This window comes from Heteronotia binoei, chromosome 17 (genome assembly GCF_032191835.1).
Source record: "Heteronotia binoei isolate CCM8104 ecotype False Entrance Well chromosome 17, APGP_CSIRO_Hbin_v1, whole genome shotgun sequence".
Taxonomy (NCBI): domain Eukaryota; kingdom Metazoa; phylum Chordata; class Lepidosauria; order Squamata; family Gekkonidae; genus Heteronotia; species Heteronotia binoei.
Genome location: NC_083239.1, coordinates 46,228,949 through 46,248,219, shown reverse-complemented (window position 1 = coordinate 46,248,219; position 19,271 = coordinate 46,228,949). Strand labels below are relative to the sequence as shown.

At 48.7% G+C, this 19,271-nt stretch overlaps 1 protein-coding gene across 1 annotated transcript in view; it reads left to right on the top strand.

The window, feature by feature from the left end:
* The window catches only part of BCAM (basal cell adhesion molecule (Lutheran blood group)), an 85,338-nt gene that overhangs the window by 41,077 nt on the left and 24,990 nt on the right, over positions 1–19,271 (top strand). Inside the window, exons 2-5 of the mRNA XM_060258361.1 lie at positions 7,590–7,717; positions 7,816–8,032; positions 16,109–16,179; positions 17,655–17,751. Coding sequence (XP_060114344.1) covers positions 7,590–7,717; positions 7,816–8,032; positions 16,109–16,179; positions 17,655–17,751 — 513 coding nt within the window. The remainder of the gene's footprint in view (positions 1–7,589; positions 7,718–7,815; positions 8,033–16,108; positions 16,180–17,654; positions 17,752–19,271) is intronic.

Below are 19,271 nucleotides of genomic sequence, written 5' to 3'. Positions count from 1 at the left end.
GTTATTTAGGAAAGCTTTCCCTGATGGCTGAATCTGACTGGGATATTTTAATGAGTCTTGTGGTTTGTACTACAAGTCAATTGTTTGTTCTGTCGGACAGGTCTGATGGATGCGTTAATGGGAGAAAAGGAGACGAAAGAAACATTTGAAAGAAATAAATTGGCTTTTGTTGGCCGGGAGGCATAGTTTCAGAGAGGCGAGAGTGGTTTAGTTGTTATACCTGGCGTTCTTGTGGTAATAACTCCATAAGGGAAGCCCCAAGGCACCAAAAATAACCAGAAGACTAGGGAAGGTTTAAAAAGACAAGAAGCTTTTGTGGATTTTGTGAGATACTTTAGGAGGGAACCCGATAGTGTTATCTTGACAAAGTAGGGTGCCAAGTCCACAAAAGCGGTCACTGCGATAAACTCTCCTTCGTCTTGATGTTGTGACTAGAATCCAGTTTTTGCTGTGGTTTTTAGGCTGTGACCTCGCAGACACCTGTCATGAATCTTTGGGGCAGGGATGGGAGAGGGGTGTCGTTCTGTCAAATAAAGCAGTTCTGCTGAAATTTCTCTGGCTTAACCCACTGTTCAGGACGACCCCTTGCCCTCCTTTGGCACTCAAACCGGCTCCCAGGAAGCTCGCCGCACACCCGTTCTGCATAAAAATCTCCAGTTTATTCGCTCGAACCGTCGTTTGTCCTCCAACTGCTTCGCTGAAGAATGTGTGTGGGGAGGGAAAAGAAACACAAACTGGTTTCTCCCCTAGTTTGGCTGCAAGCACCAAATCACTCCGTGGCCTGTTTTGGCCTCTTTTGTAAGAATAATTCTGGGCAGCAGAGAGAGTGGAAATATCTCTGATAGATGTGGTGTGTATTTTCCCTGATGATTTGTTGTACTACACAAACCGTGCGGGTGATCCTCCTGTTATCTCCTTCTAGCACAGGGTTTTTTGTGTGCGTTTTTGTGTGGTATTTCAAGAACTTGTTTGACCGCAGACAGCCGAGGCCATAGTGCGAGGAGCGCGTACACGGCATGATGCCTCCCCCATAATTCCTCCAGAGTTTGAACATGGCTTTGTCTGCTTCATGCCCTGTGGGGTTCTGCCTCCCCGCAACCTAATTTCCTTTCAGCTTCCGCTACCACCCTGGGCCCGGTGCCCACCTCTTCTGCAGTCCGAGTGGGTTTCTTCGTTCCTTGCAAATCTGTCTCAGCAAATCTTCTTGCCTCTGGTTTTGGACAACTTTTGGCCTCTCTGGTCTTTCCAGACAGGCGGGACAAGCACCTTGTCCCCTGTTCTGTAATCTTAGTTCGAGATCTTCTGCGAAGAAGACCCTTCTGGGTCGGCAATTATGAGCCAGTCTCTCATTTTATTTTTTCCTCTTCCTCGGCTTTCCCAGCTGGTTCCCTGGCGTTTAGCAGTTTCTGGACACTTTGCCTTGCCAGAATCCTCCCCCCTCCTTTCGCCTGCCCGGCTGGGAGATGAAAGCTTGCTGAGTCTCTCCCCCCCCATTCCATTTGAGGGGCTTAGGCAGGAACAAAGCCCCAAGTGCCGGCCTGGAATCCCAAGCAGCTGCTGGCCGGCTTCTCAGTGAGCCTTTCATATCAACGATTTCTCCTCCTTTCACACTCCTAGCCCACACAGTGCCAAATAGCTGCTTTATCTCCCTCCCCCAGCATTAAAGGAAATCAAAATTGCCTTAAGTTAAGGCCAAGGCAAATAGCCACCTCATGTTTGATGAAGGAGCATGCTTGGGAGACACTCAGTGTGCAAAAAAGGTGATCCCCTAATTTAAAAAAAAATGCAAACTCTTGCTTTGCGGTTGGTTCCTTTCTCAGAATTCTAGATACACAGGTTTGAAATGCATTTGTGTCACTACGTCCCAGAGGTCGTTTTGTAGAAAAATAGGTGGTGGAGCTCATTAGCATAACTTATTAGCATATGCCACTCCCCCACCAACCAAAAGCAACCTGATGCAAAAAAGGAGAGCCCCGGGTGAGTGAGGCCTGCTTGGGCTGGCCACACACCCCCGCCCCCAGTCAAAAGGCCAGCAAGCCACCCGCTGCCCAAAATCATCTAAGAAGTAGAGAAAGGGTGGTGCGGGCTTCTCCAGGGGTTAATGAGGGCTGCTGAGGGTGTGGCAAAGCCCCTGGTGGCTGGCTGGCTGCCTGCTCTCCTAATCCAGGGATTGTTATGCAGCTGCACCTACTATTCAATGGACAAGGTAGGTAGGTGGAGAGGAGGAGGGGGAACCCTCAGAAAGGTTCGGGAGCTGCACTCCTGTGAGCTGCTGCTGAATTCAAGTCCTGCTACCTCCCATTGACTCCATTCGGAAAAACCACAGGCACAAAAATGGACTCTTCCCCCTTCTGGTGTACAGTTTCATTTTCCATGTCCTTTTTAAGGGTATCTGACATTCTTCAGTGAACTTCTGGTTGGTGTTCTTTCCCCAAAGCAGAACTGGAAACTGTGGTTTGATTCCCAATTGGAGCTGCAGCACAGATGGTAGGGTTGCCAACTCCATGTTGGAAAATTGCTGGTGATGTAGGGACTGGATTCTGGGTAGGGTGGGTTTGGGGAAGGGAGGGACCTTGGCAGGGTATAATGCCATAGTCCATCATCCAAAGTAGCCATTTTCTCCAGGGGAACTGATCTCTGTAGTCTGGAGATCAGCTGGAATTCTGGGAGATCTTCAGGTCCCACAGATGGGAGGGGCAGGGGGGGGACATTCCAGGAGCCAGAAGCGTTGTCGTGTGATGTGCCTAAATCTCTGGAAGTGACGTTGCACGGTTTGCCTACACCAGTGACATCGGAGGTGATGCTCTGGTTTTGGGGCAAAAGTCTGTGGTAAAATCAGCCTCAAACCATAGAGTTTTGCCCTTAAACCAATGTGTTACCTACCCACCCCCAACATCCGTGCATAACTTCCCGATGATATAGGCATGTTGTATTTATTTCTGGTGATGTTGCTTTTGGAGGGAGGGGCAGCAGGCAGAAGCCCACAAAACTGAGGGATGTCCCCCCCTGCACACACACACACACTGGGGAATGGCAACCCTAAATAAATGGTAGTTTGCCCACTGGAATGTTGTTACAAATAGCAGAGTGGAAGCTGCACATCGAAGGGGGAGTGCACGTGTCTGTGGCTAAACAGTGCCGATATCTTTCCTCAGTTGTTTCTCAGAATGTAACACTTAAGATGTATGGTTAATGTTATGCCACCTGCCCTTGAGGAATAGCACAAACCAAGAAAGGGGGGGGAAAGTTCTCTGCCCTGAGGTGCTTACAGTCTAAATTTAGACAGGTGGAGGAAGATGAGAATAGAAGTGGGATAGAAAGGCAAGTGCGTCAGAAGACGAATGCTTGCCAGGGGAGTGACAGATAAGTTGTTCTCCACAACAGAAACAAAGGCCATGGGAGAAGTGGGTTTTGAGATGAAGGAGGGCTTCAAAGGCATCCGAAATAGAGTTCTCCATGCAGATGAAGGAACTGCAGAGGATGGGTGGAGCCTTCCAAAGGTACAGCTTCACAAGATGCTGCCACTTATATGTTCAGAGCTCCCAAGGGTGCTCACCCTACCCTGTAAATAGCAGCTGTGTGGGGCTTTTGTTTTAGATTGGGGCCAGGGCAGGGGGGAGGTATGCAACCCCTTCTCCCTGCTTTGTTTTCTTAACCCCCAAGTGCCCTGCGAAAACTTGTTTGCTCCAATGCAAAGTGCTTGTTTGCCCACAGTGGGGCGGCAGGGCTGTGGGACCATTTCAGGTCAAGAAAATCGATTGCGTGTGTGGTACGGGGGCGGGGGGGGGGGTGGAGTGTTTAAGCCGCAGACACACCTCACCACGGTGCTGATCTGAAATGGGGCCTTGCCACGATTGCTTGTTTACAACACACACACAAAAATTTGGGGTCTGACTCATAACACCCAGTGTTTTGTCTGGTTCGGACCTAGGGAGACCTTTGGACAGCTCAGTAATAAACCCAAGCAATCCAAATTGGGTAATGCCTCCTCATACCCTGTGCTTTTGGTTTTTTGGCAAGGTACATAGAGGCAAGTGGGCCAGCTTTTATTGATGATTACGACAGTGCTGCATAGTCCATTGTGAAAGAGAGGTGGTGTACTCGGGAAAAATTACGGCCTGTGTTTTAGTAAATAAATATTAAAAAAAAATTGTAGGGCATTGATTTGGCCAGGGACCTAATGTGGTATAGTGTGTTGGACTAGGCTCCAGGGAGGCCAAGATTCAAATCTCCATTTTGGCAGAAAGCTCATTGGCTGACTTTAGGCCAGTCTGACTCTGTCAGTCTGGCCTACCTCACAGGGTGGCTGTGACAGTAAAATGGGGGAGGGGAGAAGTGTGGAAAGACAGTAGGATAAAAATGAGGTAATAAATGGGTAGATACTGCCTAGCATGAGAGAAATGCCTAAAGTTTTTCAAGGAGCAAGGCTGAGAATTTGAGATTGCTACAGAGAGGCTGGCAAAGGATATGGCCAGAGGTGGATGTTCAAAATGGAAGGATATTGCACTCCTTTCAGAGCAGATCTGGGTTTGCCCAAGTTCTAGCAGAGTGACCATAAGTGGTTTGGTTTTGTTTTTTGTTTTTTTAGAAAGGTTGAGAAACAAACGCCTCGAAAGGAAACCCAGACCAGACTTCTTCCCCAGCTAGGAAATTTGGAGGGAAAATGTGTTCCTTTGAACCTCGATTGTCACCCACAGGAAAAATAAGTGTTAAAAATGTCTTGCAAGAGAAGCAGACAGTGTCGTGGAAAGAACATGGTTTCGTGCCATCACCCTGAAGAGGCAGAAGTGTGCGAGAGGGCTTTTGGCCTGTGGAAAAAGAGGATGATCCTGTCAGACCTATAGCCAGAAATGTTTTGTAAAAGTGATGGGAGGGAAAGCCAGCTTGCCAAACAACAGTGTCTGAATTAAGGAAGTTTAATATGGTTGAATTCAAGTTATTTAAAAGGAATGTGTATGAGGGATTTATTTTGAGAACCAGGGTGCTGGAGTGGTTGGAACACTGGATTTGACTGAGGGAGAGCTGAGTTCTAATCCCATTCTGGCTCACAGGGTGACCTTCGTCAAATTGCATTCTCTCAGCCTGACCTACCTCATAGGGTTGTTGTGAGGATAAGATGGTCAGCAGGGGTGGAATTCTAGCAGGAGCTCTTTTGCATATTAGGCCACACACCCCTGATGTAGCCAATCCTCCAAGAGCTTACCAAAAAAGAGCCTTGTAAGCTCTTGGAGGATTAGCTACATGGGGAGGTGGCCTAATATGCAAAGGAGCTCCTGCTAGAATTCCACCCCGATGGTCAGTAAGAAAATGTTCAGGATAAGGTTTGTGTCCCTGGGTTCTGTGAAATAAGGGAAGGATTTTTTTTTAAACCAACTAACCTCAGTTTAAAAATTCCAGAGGATATGTTCTTTCCTTTGGCAAAGATTATCTCCTGTCATAGTATATTTCTCTCCTATTGTGGGAGTGCAGTTTTAAAAGACTTGTAAATGGCTCTCAAAGCCATTTAGTGCAGTGAATAATGGCGTTCATTTGTTATTACTGTTTTAATGCAACACAAACATAATCATCTTGGACTTTATGAGGCAGTATCCTTTCCCCCCTATTCTTTTTTCCTTTGGCAAATCTTACCTCAGAAACAAAGTCACTTAAGTTCCTGGAAAAAAGCTGCTCTTCTTTGTCCTCTTTCTTTCTTCCATTCCCCTACCTCTCAGGGTAGTTGTGAGGATTATTGAGGAAATCTGTGTGGAAAACACTGAATGTTCCTCTTAAATCCTGCTTTCTCTGCCCCCCCCGAGAGGTGAGGCAGGGCTTTTTTGGTAGTAGCACCCCCTCGTCACTGAATACCCTCTCGGTCCCATCTTGGACCTATCTTGGGATCACTTTGGCACAAAGGCCAACCTTTGAAGTTTTTTCTCACCTTTTAATTTTTTAAAACTTGATCTTGTGGCATAGGTGATCCTACCTGTTTGATTCTTGACTTGTGCTGTTTGAGGCAACTTTTTTGGGTTTCCTCTTTTTAAATTGGAGTTGTCTCCTGGTGTTCATTTGAGTCACAACAAAAAGAAAAAAACGTGTAAAATGCAATTTTAACTTGTTGTGAATAATAAGTATCAAAATACAAAGCGAATAATATCAGTACATATCATCAAGTTAAAACCTCATACGTTACTCAGTGCTCATACTTACGTGGCTGAAAGCCACTAAATAACATTCAGTCCAGTGAATGTTATTTAGTGGCAATGTTATTTATCAGCAATGAAGCCGTCCGTTGGACCACCTACTTTTAACACTGGGCTGTTAGTGGCTTTCAGCCACGTAAGGACAGCAGGAGCATTGAGTAACGCAAGAGGTTTTAACTTGGTGATATGTACTGATATTATTCATTTTGTATTTTGATACTTATTATTCACAACAAGTTAAAACTGCATTTTACACAGAGAGTTTTTTTCTTTTTGTTGTGCCTCAGTCTCTCCTCCGTGGTCCCGTTTACATTGTGGTGTTCATTTGGGTAGCTGTTATTTATTAGACATTTTAAAACAGTTTACTCTTTATCATTAAGCATCTTCAGTGAGTCTCTGGAGGTGTCCTATAAGAATTTCAAACAAACAAAAGCACAATATAAATACAGTTGTGCCCTGATTTGGATATTAGTCACAACATATAGCTGGAAGTTCTTGGTGCTTGGGGGGGTGGGCACAGTGAAAGGGCTTCTGGAGTTCTGGTCCCACTGGTGCACCTCTTGATGGCCCGTTTTTTGCCATTCTGTGACACAAAGTGTTGGACTGGGTGGGCCATTGGCCTGATCCAACATGGCTTCTCTTATGTTCTTATGGCTGCGGCAGTGATGTTCTGTATTCTTGGTCTGGGGGGGGGGGGCAACAGAGGGAGGTGTCTAGAGCTCTGACCCAACTGGTGGACCTCCAGACAGCACCTGGGTTGTGGCCACTGTGTGATACAGAGGGTTGGACTGGATGGGCCATTCGCCTGATCCAACATGGCTTCCCTTACGTCCTTATGATTGCTCAGGCTAGCCTGATCTCCTCAGATCTCAGAAGCTCAGCAGGGTTGACCTTTAAGGAATACCAAGGTCATGATGTGGAGGCAGGCAATGGCAAACCGCCTCTGAACATCTCTTGCTTTGAAAACTCTATGGCTTTGGTACGTAAGTCATATGTCACACATGTGAGGTGTAAGGGGAAAGTGTGCTTTGTCCTATATTTCATTTTTTCCCCCAGTTGCTGTTTCAGGAACGTCTCTTCCTGCTTTGTTGTATATTGGGGTGGTGGTGGTACTGTCAGATCGTGTTTGCACAAACAAACAGTCAGTTTGGAATCTGTGAGGAGACTGTTCCTTGTCAATATGGCCCTTTGGAGAGGAATCAGCATCTAACAGCCCCTCAGCCTAACCTGGCTCCCGATGGAGTCCATTTATCCCTCACATTTGTCCCCTTAGAGAGGAAAGGGACTTGTTGGCAGGCCCTCAGTTAGATAGATCAGGGCCTGGCCTTACTTCTGCCTTCCTTCTCAGCACGCTGTGGTCTAGATCCACCATACAGTTCCCTCATTTGTTATTTTATTTTTATCTTCTAGGTTGCCACGCAGAAGTTCAGATATCCGTCCCACCTGAGGTGGAGGTGTTGCTGGGCGAGCAGGCGTCCATTTCATGCACGCACACTGTGACGGGGGTAAATGGTTACCACCTGGTGGAGTGGTTCATTGTGAGTATGGTCAACAGGGCTGAAAGTAGCTGAGGTAACTTTTTTTAAAAAAAAGTTTTAAACCATTTCCATAACTTAATGCTATGCTCCCCTCACAGACAGACAAGAATGCAGAGCAGCGTCGCGTGGCCTTCAGTGAGCAGGGACACCGGGAGGTGGACAAAAATACGGAATACACCGATCGCATCTTCATGGATGCTGACTACAGTTTGGTCATCAAAGCCGCCGATGTGAGCGATGAGAGGGCTTTCACCTGCCGTGTGATGGCTGGCGTTGCAGGGGATGCTGGGGGGACGGCCCAGCTCAAGGTTTATGGTGAGACTCTTCAGTCAGGATGTCCCTCATCAAATCCGTTCTCTTGGCCTTCACTAAGCTCCCTCCTCCTTCCTTTTTCTTGTTTGAACACCCTCCAGGACAGGGGTGGGGAACCTTTTTTCTGCCAAGGGTCATATGGATATTTATAACATCATTCGCGGGCCATAAAAAAATTATCAACTTAAAAAATGGTGCTCCGTCGAGGGAAAATGATTCGGGCCAGCAAAATTAAGAACATAAGAGAACATAAGAGAAGCCATGTTGGATCAGGCCAATGGCCCATCCAGTCCAACACTCTGTGTCACACAGTGGCAAAAAAAAAATTATATATATACACACACACACACACACACACTGTGGCTAATAGCCACTGATGGACCTCTGCTCCATATTTTTATCTAAACCCCTCTTGAAGGTGGCCATGCTTGTGGCCGCCACCACTTCCTGTGGCAGTGAATTCCACATAAGAACATAAGAGAAGCCATTAATGCAAATAATTGTTTTTCTATTTGAAGTTATGTAGGGAGACCCTAATCTGGCACGCACATGCACAAACACACGGCCCCCCACCCTAGGCAAATGCCTAGGTCCAGGGCTTTTTTGTAGAAAAAGCCCAGCAGGAACTCAGTAGCATATTAGACCACATCCCCTAATATTAGCATATTAGGTCTCACACACACATTAGCATATTAGGCCATACCATCTGGGATAATCAAGTGCAAACTGAACTCTGACAGTAACTTTCCCAGGCCCTGCAGCAATTCTGGCCAGCCAGTCAGGCCCCAGGGAGGCTGCCGCACAGTACATCTGGGCCCTGTGATCCCTGCCTGGCCCCGGGGAGGCTGCTGCACAGTGCGGCTGGGGCCCACAATCCTCGCTGGCCAGCCAGGCCGCAGGGAGGCTGCCACATGGCTTGGTTCAGTCCAGCAATCCCCGAGGGCCACACCAAGTGACCTTGAGGGCTGTATATGACCCTCGGGACAGAGGTTCCCCACCCCTGCTCCGGGACTTGTTCCTCTTTGTTGTTCTGCAGTCACCACATAACACGTCCATGCTTGTGACCTTCCTTTCTGTGGAACTGCCATAAAGAATTATCTCACTGATGCCTGGCACTCTTTGTGGCCTCCCTCTCCCTTCAGATTCCTCCTAAACCACTCAGCAGTTTTCACTCTGAATTGAAATTAAACCAGAGTATAAACGGCTGCGTTTACAACCCTCAACTCCATCTTTGGGCACTTTCATGCACACTAAATAACTCACTTTTGATCCACCTTCAATGCACTTTGCAACTGGATTGTGCTGTGCAAAATGGCAAAATCCACTTGCAAACGGTCGCTGAAGTGGATAGAAACAGCATCATTTAGCATGTATGAAAGTATGCTTTCTTTCCTCTCCCCTCCCCTATTGAAGTCTAAATTGTGAGCTCCACAAGGTGAGGGGCTGTCTCTTTGGCTTCCGTTCCTCTGTGAAGCACCATGGACATCAGTGGTGCTGCAGAAAACACCAGTCCCTGCAGTGCGGTCCTCTTTGGGTCACATGTCCCACTGGCAGCATTTGCCATCCATCTCAGTGACTCGAGCCCATTTGAAGAAGAAGACGACTGCAGATTTATACTCCTCCCTTCTCTCTAAATCAGAGACTCAGAGCAGCTTACAATCTCCTATATCTTCTCCCTCCACAACAGACACCCTGTGAGGTTGGCGGGGCTGAGAGAGCTCTCCCAGATGCTGCCCTTTCAAGGACAACTCCTGTGAGAGCTATGGCTAACCCAAGGCCATTCCAGCAGCTGCAAGTGGAACTGGGGAAACAAACCCGGTTCTCCCAGATAAGAGTCTGAACACTTACACTACACCAGACTGGCTCTCATTTGTGTGATTTTTTACCCAGCTGCTGCCAGCTTTTGAAAACCAAGAGATCTAAATCTTCAGGTGGACCCAAAATCTTGTAATGCTGGGGCAAAACATTCAAATCAAATCAGGTTTTTTTATGGACCAGCAAGGTTAAAAACAGACAAAAAGACAGTTTTAAAAACTGATACTTAGATGTAGGATCACAGATAAAAATAAATTCTTATTTCAGGATTTTCCTTAGTCAGATAGTTTTTACGGAGTGGTTGGGACCTTTCTGAGTGCTAATACACAACATTTTGCTACTGCGTAAGATACAAATTTTTGACTGTCTTCTAAATGGTATATCCGAAGAATTTCAGGGTTGAAGTCAATATAATATTGTAATGGCTTAAATCTTCTTGACAATATTCACAGTGTTAGAGTAAGAGCCCTGTGGTGCAGAATGGAAAAGCTGTTACTACAGTCTGAACTCTCTGCTCACGATCTGAGTTCGATCCCAGCGAAACTGGGTTCAGGTAGCTGGCTCAAGGTTGACAGCCTTCCATCCTTCCGAGGAAATGAGTACCCAGCTTGCTGGGGGGAAGTGTAGATGACCGGGGAAAGGAAAGGTCCCAACCACCCCGTAAAAAGTCTGCCGTGAAAACGTTGTGATGTGACGTCACCCCAGAGCTGGAAACGACTGGGGCTTGCACAGGGGACTCCCTTGACCTTTTAAGAGTATATGTGTAATAGACTCAACCGCATTACTCGAACAAGGACAACAGCGCGGCTGCATAGGCAGGTGAGAAAATCTACCGTGTAGAACCGTGGAAGGAAATGCATCGAAGCGCGCTCTTGAAAAAGCCCATCTACACCTCCCATAAGTGATATCTGAAAGGTATGAGGGTAACTATATAACTTGATTCTTTTTTCAAGCTATTATGACTTAAAGGAAGTATTGCCTCATCATTTTGGGACTCTTATCTCAGTTAATCTTTGAGAAATTAGAGCAAATCTCCCCTTCCCATCCCGCCACCAAAGGCATGCTGGCGAGAAACAAAATATTTGACAACTGCACGTTATCTCAAAACCTGGCTGCCTCGCCTTGTGTAATGGTCGGGCTGGCATCTCCCCGAGCAGAACCATGGGGGACTTTCAAATGGAAGTGTCAGGATAAGATGTACGCTAAATATTTGCTTGGCTTCCCATCGCGGTTGCTAATAGCTGTGTCCTTAGGATGCTTCATCCCTTGGCATTCTTAAGCCAACACTAAGAGAGACTGCCATGCAAGCGCGTTCTAATTTGGACGTACCCATTTTAGCTCGCCGACAAAGGAGCGCATGTCTGCTGAGCATTCCATTATTCCCTATGGAGACTGATTCCCGTAGGGTATAATGGAGAATTGATCCATGGGTATCTGTGGCTCGGGGGAAGGGGGATGTTTTTTTAGGTAGAGGCACCAAATTTTCAGCATAGCATCCAGTGTCACTCTTCAAAACACCCGCCAAGATGCAAAAAGACTGGACAAGGGGGTCCAATTCTATGAGCCCCCAAAGAAGGTGCCCCTATCCTTCATTATTTCCAATGGAGGGAAGGCATTTAAAAGGCATGCAGTGCCTTTCAATGGGGTGGCCAGAACTCCCTTTGGAGTTCAATTGTGCTTGTCACACCCTCGAGTCTGGCTCCACTTCCAAAGTCTCCTGGCTCCACCCCCAAAGTCCCCAGATATTTCTAGAGTCAGACTTGGCAACCGTTCTGCCACCACTCTGGTAAGGGTCTATAAGGAACAGCCCAGAGCCCCCAACCACCCCTGTATTGTCCTTTTTAGCAAAATATTTGAACCATGACCAAGGAGACGTGAGGACTCAGACAATCAACAGGTTACTTAACAGTGTTCAAACAATAGTCAGGAAAATAAAAACTTTTCGTGCGACAGTGAGATATATATACTGTAAAGGTGGTGCAAAACAAAAAGAAAAGCCCTAACGCAACTAATTAAACGTTCCCTACCAAACTCACCCTTTGGTTAAGGTATCCCTCCTGCTGCCTTCTTTCCTGCAGCCTTTTCCGGAGACAACAACTTCCTTCTAGCCAGGCCTTTTATGCTTTCCTCCCAGGCCCCACCCCTCTTGGGCTAGTTTTCCCTCCAAAACCTCTTTACCCATTCAGAGGGACAGAAGGAATCCTGGGAGATGTAGGCCCCCTGTATCTACTCCTAGGCAGGCTTCTCCCTGCCCTCTAGGCCGCACTAGGCCTCTGATCATGACAGGGCCTAGGGTTGCCAAATCCAATTCAAGAAATATCTGGGGACTTTGGGGTGGAGCCAGGAAACATTGGGGGTGGAGCCAGGAGCAAAGTCGTGACACGAATATTGAACTCCAAAGGGAGTTCTGGCCACCACATTTAAAGGGAACGCACACCTTTTAAATGCCTTCCCTCCATTTGGAAACAATGAAGGAGAGGGGCACCTTCTTTGGAGGCTCATAGAATTGGACCCCCTGTCCAATCTTTTGGAAACTTGGAGGGTATTTTTGGGCAGAGGCCCTGGATGCTATGCTGAAAATTGGGTGCCTCTGCCTCAAAAAACAGCCCCCCTCCCGAGCCCCAGGTAACCACAGATCAATTCTCCATTATACCCTGTGGGAATCGGTCTCCATAGGGAATAATGGAGTGCCCAGCAGACATTTCCCTCCCCCCCACTTTCTAATTACCCTGAAGTAGGGGGAGGGCCTCCAAACCGGGGAATCCCCCTGGCCTCCCCATCTGGGGATTAGCACCCCTATTGGTCTCTAAGGTGTGACTGCATTTGAATCTAGCGCAACACCCTTTGAAAACATCAGTTCCTTGGGTTGTCATAAGCCATAAGCAATTTCATGACAGGCAGCCCCTAAGGCACTGTCCAGTGGATGTTTTATGCTCTATAATTACATTTTTCTCTTTTGTTCCTCTTTAGTCCACGTTGTCCCTGTGTGCAACAGTCAGGCTCTACTTATAAGCTAAATAAATAAGATATTTTTGTAAAAAAAAAAAAAAAAAGCCAGCTCTCAAGTGGCTAATAATAAAATTATCCAATATGGACTGGCCTGCCCCCCATTAGCTACGATGGTCTCCGTTGCGCCCAGCATCACTGTGCACTCTAAATTTCTTTCTCCTCTTTGGCAATACCAGGGCAAAGAGAGCTACTGAGTAAAACGTGTCCACCCTCAGCAAGAACGTGCTAAAACGATCACAGTCTTCCCCCCTGTGTTAGGTGCGTCCAGGGGTGGAATTGTAGCAGGAGCTCCTTTTTTGGCTCTTTTTTGTAAGCTCCTGGAGGATTGGCTACATCAGGGGTGTGTGGCCTAATATGCAAAGGCGCTCCTGCTAGAATTCCACCCCTGGGTGTGGCCCACCTCTTCCCTGCCCTGACATCTTGCTGCCTTGCTGGTTTGGAGGCCTTTGGGCGATCCCTTGTGATGCTCAGTCTCTCTCCCCAGAAACCCCGTAACGCATTCCCCCAGCGCCACGTCATTCTTTGGCTTAGCCAACGGTTCCCCGCCTGCAGCGAAACACCTGGAGAAGCCTCTTTGTTCTTGACGGAGCAGGAGGCCTGCATCCGTCATCTCTCTCCGACGACCTCACCCCAGCGCCTAATGCTCATATCCCCTTGCATGCGCCACTTTCTCTCTGGTTAAGAACATAAGAGAAGCCATGTTGGATTAGGTCAGTAGCCCATCCAGTCCAACCCTCCGTGTCACACAATGGCCAAAAAACCCCCAGGTGCCATCAGGAGGTCCACAAGTGGGGCCAGGACACTGGAAGCCCTCCCACTGTGCCCCCCCCCAAGCACCCAGAATACAGAGCATCACTGCCTCAGACAGAGAGTTCCAGTGCTAAGCTGTGGCTAAGAGCCATTGATGGACCTCTGCACCATATGCTTATCCAATCCTCTCTTGAAGCTGGCTATGCTTGTAGCTGCCACCACTTCCTGTGGCAGTGAATTCCATGTGTTAATCACCCTTTGGATGAAGAAGTACTTTTATCCATTCTAACCAGACTGCTCAGCGATTTCATTGAATGTCCACGAGTTCTCGTGAGAAAGGGAGAAAAGTCCTTCTTTCTCTGCCTTCTCTATCCCGTGCATAATCTTGTCAACCTCTTATCATGTCACCCCTCAGTCGACGTTTCTCCAAGCTACAGAGCCCCAAGCGCTTTAACCTTTCTTCATAGGGAAAGTGTTCCAATCATTCTAGTTGCCCTTTTCTGGACTTTTTCCAGCGCTGTAATATCTTTTTGAGATGCAGTGACCAGAATTGTATACAGTTCAGCACACTGCTGATCTCAGATGAAACAAGAGAGAAGAACTTGGTTGGACTCAGCTGTTTCTGGCTAAATTGTCTTGAGCAGGGCTCACTTTGTCGCAGGAGCTCCTTTGCATATTAGGCCACACCTCCCTGATGCAGCCAATTCTCCTGGAGCTTACAGGAGTCCCTGGAATAAGAACCCTGGATGCTCTTGGAGGATTGGCTACATCAGGGGGTGTGGCCTAATACGCAAAGGAGCTCCTGCTAGAATTCCACCCCTGCTCAGAGCTCTCTCAGTCCAAGCTGCTTCACAGGTGCCTGTTGTGAGAGAGCCACCTGTGGTGGTGTGGTTCAGAGGAGCGGACTGTTATCTGGAGAACGGGGTTTGACTCTTCACTCCTCCACATGCAGCCAGCTGAGTGACCTTGGCCCAGTCACAATTCTCTCAGGACTCTCTCAGCCCCACCTGCCTCACGAGGCTCCTGTTTGTGGGGTGAGGAAGGGAAAGCGATATTAAGCCACTTTGGGACTCCCTAGGGTAGAGAAAAGCAGGGTAGAAAAGCCAACTCTTCTTAATTTGAAAATACCCGAGAGAGGGGGAAAGGACACCATTTTTCATACCCAGATTTATCTTTTTAACCTGACTGTATTTATCATGTATTTAGAAAACGTATATTCTGCCTCTCCAGAGATTGGCTCGAGGCAGCATGTGATGTAAGAACAAGACAATAAAGCCATCAAAGCGGCAACATAAGCGTTATAACTTTCAGAGCAAGCCAAAAAAACAAGCCGGAGGCATTATTTTTTTTTAAAAAAACCCCCAACATTCAGCTGCTTAAACTGATATCTGTAAAACATCCCCTGGGTTTGATGTGGACCATAAAAACAACATTGTGCCCAACAGATCCTAAGTTCTTATATATCACAGTTGTCTCGCATGAGCAAATGGCGTCTCCTAGACTGTACATTCTCCCTGCAGGCCCCGAGTAAATGGGGAAACGAACCTGGTGACGGTTGGGCCCTACCAATGCCGATTAAAGCCTGTGGAGGCCTGTAGGCGGTCAAAATCTTGAGAGGCCCCCTTGCAAATTATCTCAGAGTTGGAGTGCCTGCCCGGCTGCCTGTTTTCCCCTGCTGCAGCCTGCGGGCCCCTTCTCAAAAGCCCCTTTGACAAAGCTGCGGGGGAGAGGCAGAGAAAGGCAAACTCGGTGACGACTCTAGCAGCAGCCTCACCAGGCAAATCGGGCAAAGAATGCCGGCTCTCGGGGGGGGAAATGGGGGAAAGCCAGCCTGGGGCCCCTAAAAGCGTGGGGGCCAATAGGCCAGTGGCTACTTGGCCTAATTGCTAATCCAGCCCTGGGCTCTACAGTCGAACATCTCATTGAGGTACACCCTTCCAAGAAATCCCAGAATCCCTTGCTACACAGCTTAAAACCCTATTGGCTGAATCTTCAGACGCCTGCCCTGGGGACTCCAAAGGGCAGAACGGGCATGCTTTTGATCAGGGGTGGAATTCTGGTAGGACCTCCTTTGCGTATTAGGCCACACCTGCCTGAGGTAGCCAATCCTCCAAGAGCTTCCAAAAAAGAGCCTCGTAAGCTCTTGGAGGATTGGCTACATTAGGAGGTGTGGCCTGATATGCAAAGCAGCTCCTGCTGGAATTCCACCCCTGCTTTTGATGAATGCTTTTTCGTTTGTAGTGACCACAGTCCAGCTTTCAGCCAGTTTGGTGTAGCGGTTTAAAGCGGTGGACTCTGATCTGGAAAATGGGGTTTGATTCATCACTCCTCCACGTGCAGCTGCTGGGTGACCTTGGGTCAGCCACAGGTCCTCTCAGAGCTCTCTCAGCCCCACTGACCTTGCGGGGTGGTCTGTTGTGGGGAGAGGGAGGGAAGGCGATCGTAAGCCTCTCTGATACTCCAAGTGAAGGGCAGGGAATAAATCCAACTCTTCTCTCCCCACAGATCCCCCTGAAGCCCCAGAGGTGAGATGGAACACCAGGACTCTCTCGGTGACCGGAGAACATGCTTCTGAGGTAAGAACCCTCCATGGATATATCTAGGTCAGAGGTGGCCAAACTTGCTTCACATAAGAGCCACATAGAATAAACATCAGATAACTGAGAGCCGCAAGACACGAACGTCTGAAGTTTGAGAGCCACAAGACAGGGAGGGAGGGAGGAAGGCAAATAGATGGAGGGAGAGGTGGAAAGAAGGCAACTTTAAATGCATTCTCCAAGCTGTTGGCTGTCTTGGCTTTGAGAAGTGGTTACAATCTCCTATATCTTCTCCCCCCACAGCAGACACCCTGTGAGGTAGATGGGGCTGAAAGGGCTCTCACAGCAGCTGCCTTTTCAAGGACAACTCCTGTGAGATTCTCCTATATCTTCTGCCCCCGCAACAGACACTCTGTGAGGTGGGTGGGGCTGAGAAGAAGTGGAAGAAGACTGCAGATTTATACCCCACCCTTCTCTCTGACTCAGAGCGGCTCACAATCTCCTATATCTTCTCCCCTCACAAAAGACACCCCGTGAGGTGTCTTTTGTGAGGGGAGAAGATATAGGAGATTGTGAGCAGTCTGCAGTCTTCTTCCACTTCTTCTCAGCCCCACCCACCCTGTGAGGTGGGTGGGGCTGAGAAGAAGTGGAAGAAGACTGCAGATTTATACCCTGCCCTCTCTCTGAATCAGAGCGGCTCACAATCTCCTATATCTTCTCCCCCCACAACAGACACCCTGTGAGGTGGGTGGGGCTGAAAGGGCTCTCCCAGCAGCTGCCCTTTCAAGGACAACCTCTGCAATAGCTATGGCTGACCCAAGGCCATTCCAGCAGCTGCAAGTAGAGGAGTGGGGAATCAAACCCGGCTCTCCCAGATAAGGGTCTGCCCTTTCAAGGACAACCTCTGCCGGAGCTATGGCTGACCCAAGGCCATTCCAGCAGGTGCAAGTGGAGGAGTGGGGAATCAAACCCAGTTCTCCCAGATAAGAGTCTGCCCTTTCAAGGACAACCTCTGCCGGAGCTATGGCTGACCCAAGGCCATTCCAGCAGGTGCAAGTGGAGGAGTGGGGAATCAAGTCCTGTTTTCCCAGATAAGAGTCTGTTCACATAACCACTACGCCAAACTGGCTCTCCAGAAGCTGGCCGACAGAGCAGTGGGGGCTTTGAGGGCCACACGATAAGTGTGAAAGAGCCACATGTGGCTCCTGAGCTGCAGTTTGGCCACCCTTGGTCTAGAGAGAGGAAGAGACAGAGCAATCAGCATTGGGATTTGCTTCTGCTTTAAAGGGCTTTGTTCCTGATATAGTTAGGATATAATGAAAAGCAGGAATAAATTCTGGCCGAGGTCTGAATCTGGGGGCAAGGGGAAGTTCCTTAGCTGTTGCCTCTCTTCCTGTTCCTTTGTGCAGCTGGGAGGGAAAGAGAAGGCAGCTGGAGGCAGGTGAAGCCGAGCAGGGGATTGGAGGCAGAGTGAAGGCAGCTCCTAGTGATGAATTTGTGCTTCTCTTCCCCAGATTGCAACGTGCGGCAGCCGGAACGCCAACCCGGTGCCAACGATCAGCTGGTACAAAGACGGCCACCCTCTGCAAGCCCCGACGGAACGCAACAACGGTGAGGCAGCCGTTAAGGGAGGGGCCGTGGCTCAGTGGAAGAGCCTCTGCTTGGCATGCAGAAGGTCCCAGGTTCAATCCCCAGCATCTCCAGTTAAAAGGACCAGGCAGGAGGGGATGGGAAAGACCTCAGCCTGGGACCCTGGAGAGCCATGAAATGGGGCTATAGCTCAGTGGTAGAGCAACTGCCTGGCATGCAGAAGGTCCCAGGTTCAATCCCTAACATCTCCAGTTAAAAGGACCAGGCAGGAGGTGATGGGAAAGACCTCAGCCCTGGGGAGCCATGAAGTGGGGCTGTGGCTCAGTGGTAGAGCCTCTGCTTGGCATGCAGAAGTTTCCAGGTTCAATCCTCAGCATCTCCATCCCAGTTTGGAGGCAGGACTGCCCACTGACAGAGAGACACATTGATCCCCCCACTGACCTGGGTCTCACAGCCAGCGTAAGCATCCAGTTTCCCTTCCAGGTACGGCAGGGTCCAGCCCAGGGGTGGCCAAACTTGCTCAACGTAAGAGCCGCATAGAATAAATGTCAGATGTTTGAGAGCCACAGGACAGGAAGGAAGGGAAAAAAGGGGGGAAAAGGAAAATTGATGGAAGGGAAGAGGTGGAAAGGAAGCAACTTTAAATGCATTCTCCGAGCTGCTGGCTGTCTTGGCTTGCATAACTGATTTAAAGAAACAAATGCCTTCTGACGGGGTGGGGGAAGGATTCAAGAGCCATGCAATATGTGTGAAAGAGCCACATGTGGCTCCCGAGCTGTAGTAAGGCCACTCCGGTCCAGTCGTTAGGATCTGTGCTCTGAGCTGAGTCATCCTTCCGCCTCCTGAGGAGCAGCAGGGCCAAGATGGTTTAAAACAACCTTTTTGAGCCTGTGAGCACATTTGGGATTCCGACGCAGCGCGGTGGGCAGAGCCACAAAATGGCTGCTGTAGATAGGCTTGCCAATCCCCAGGTCCCAGCGGGGGTTTTCCCGCTTTCCCAGGCTCCTTCCTGTCCCCAGTCAGCTGCCTGTCAGGGGAAGCCCCACCCCCACAGCCACCATGTGACTTTCCACCTCCGGAGGCTTCAGTCTCCGATTGAAAGGCTTCCTCTTGGGATGGTGTGTCTGTGTTACTTGGAAGAAGCTGGCAGCAACTCGTGAGTAGAGAGGCTAATCCCCCTTCAGAGTCGCCAGAAACGGGGGCAGGGGGGGGGAACGTCTGCTGGGCACTTCATTATTCCCTATGTGGAGATCGATTCTCATAGGGTATAATGGGGGATTGATGATGGCGGTATTGGGGGCTCGGGGGGGGGCTGTTTTCTGAGGTAGAGGCACCAAATTCTCAATATAGCATCTAGTGCCTCCCCCCAAAATAGCCCCCAAGTTTCAAAATGTTTGGACCAGGGGGTCCAATTCTATGAGCCCCAAAAGAAGGTGCCTCTATCCTTCATTATTTCCTGTGGAAGGAAGGCATTTAAAAAGGTGTGCTGTCCCTTTAAATGTGATGGCCAGAACTCCCTTGGAGTTCAATTATGCTTGTCA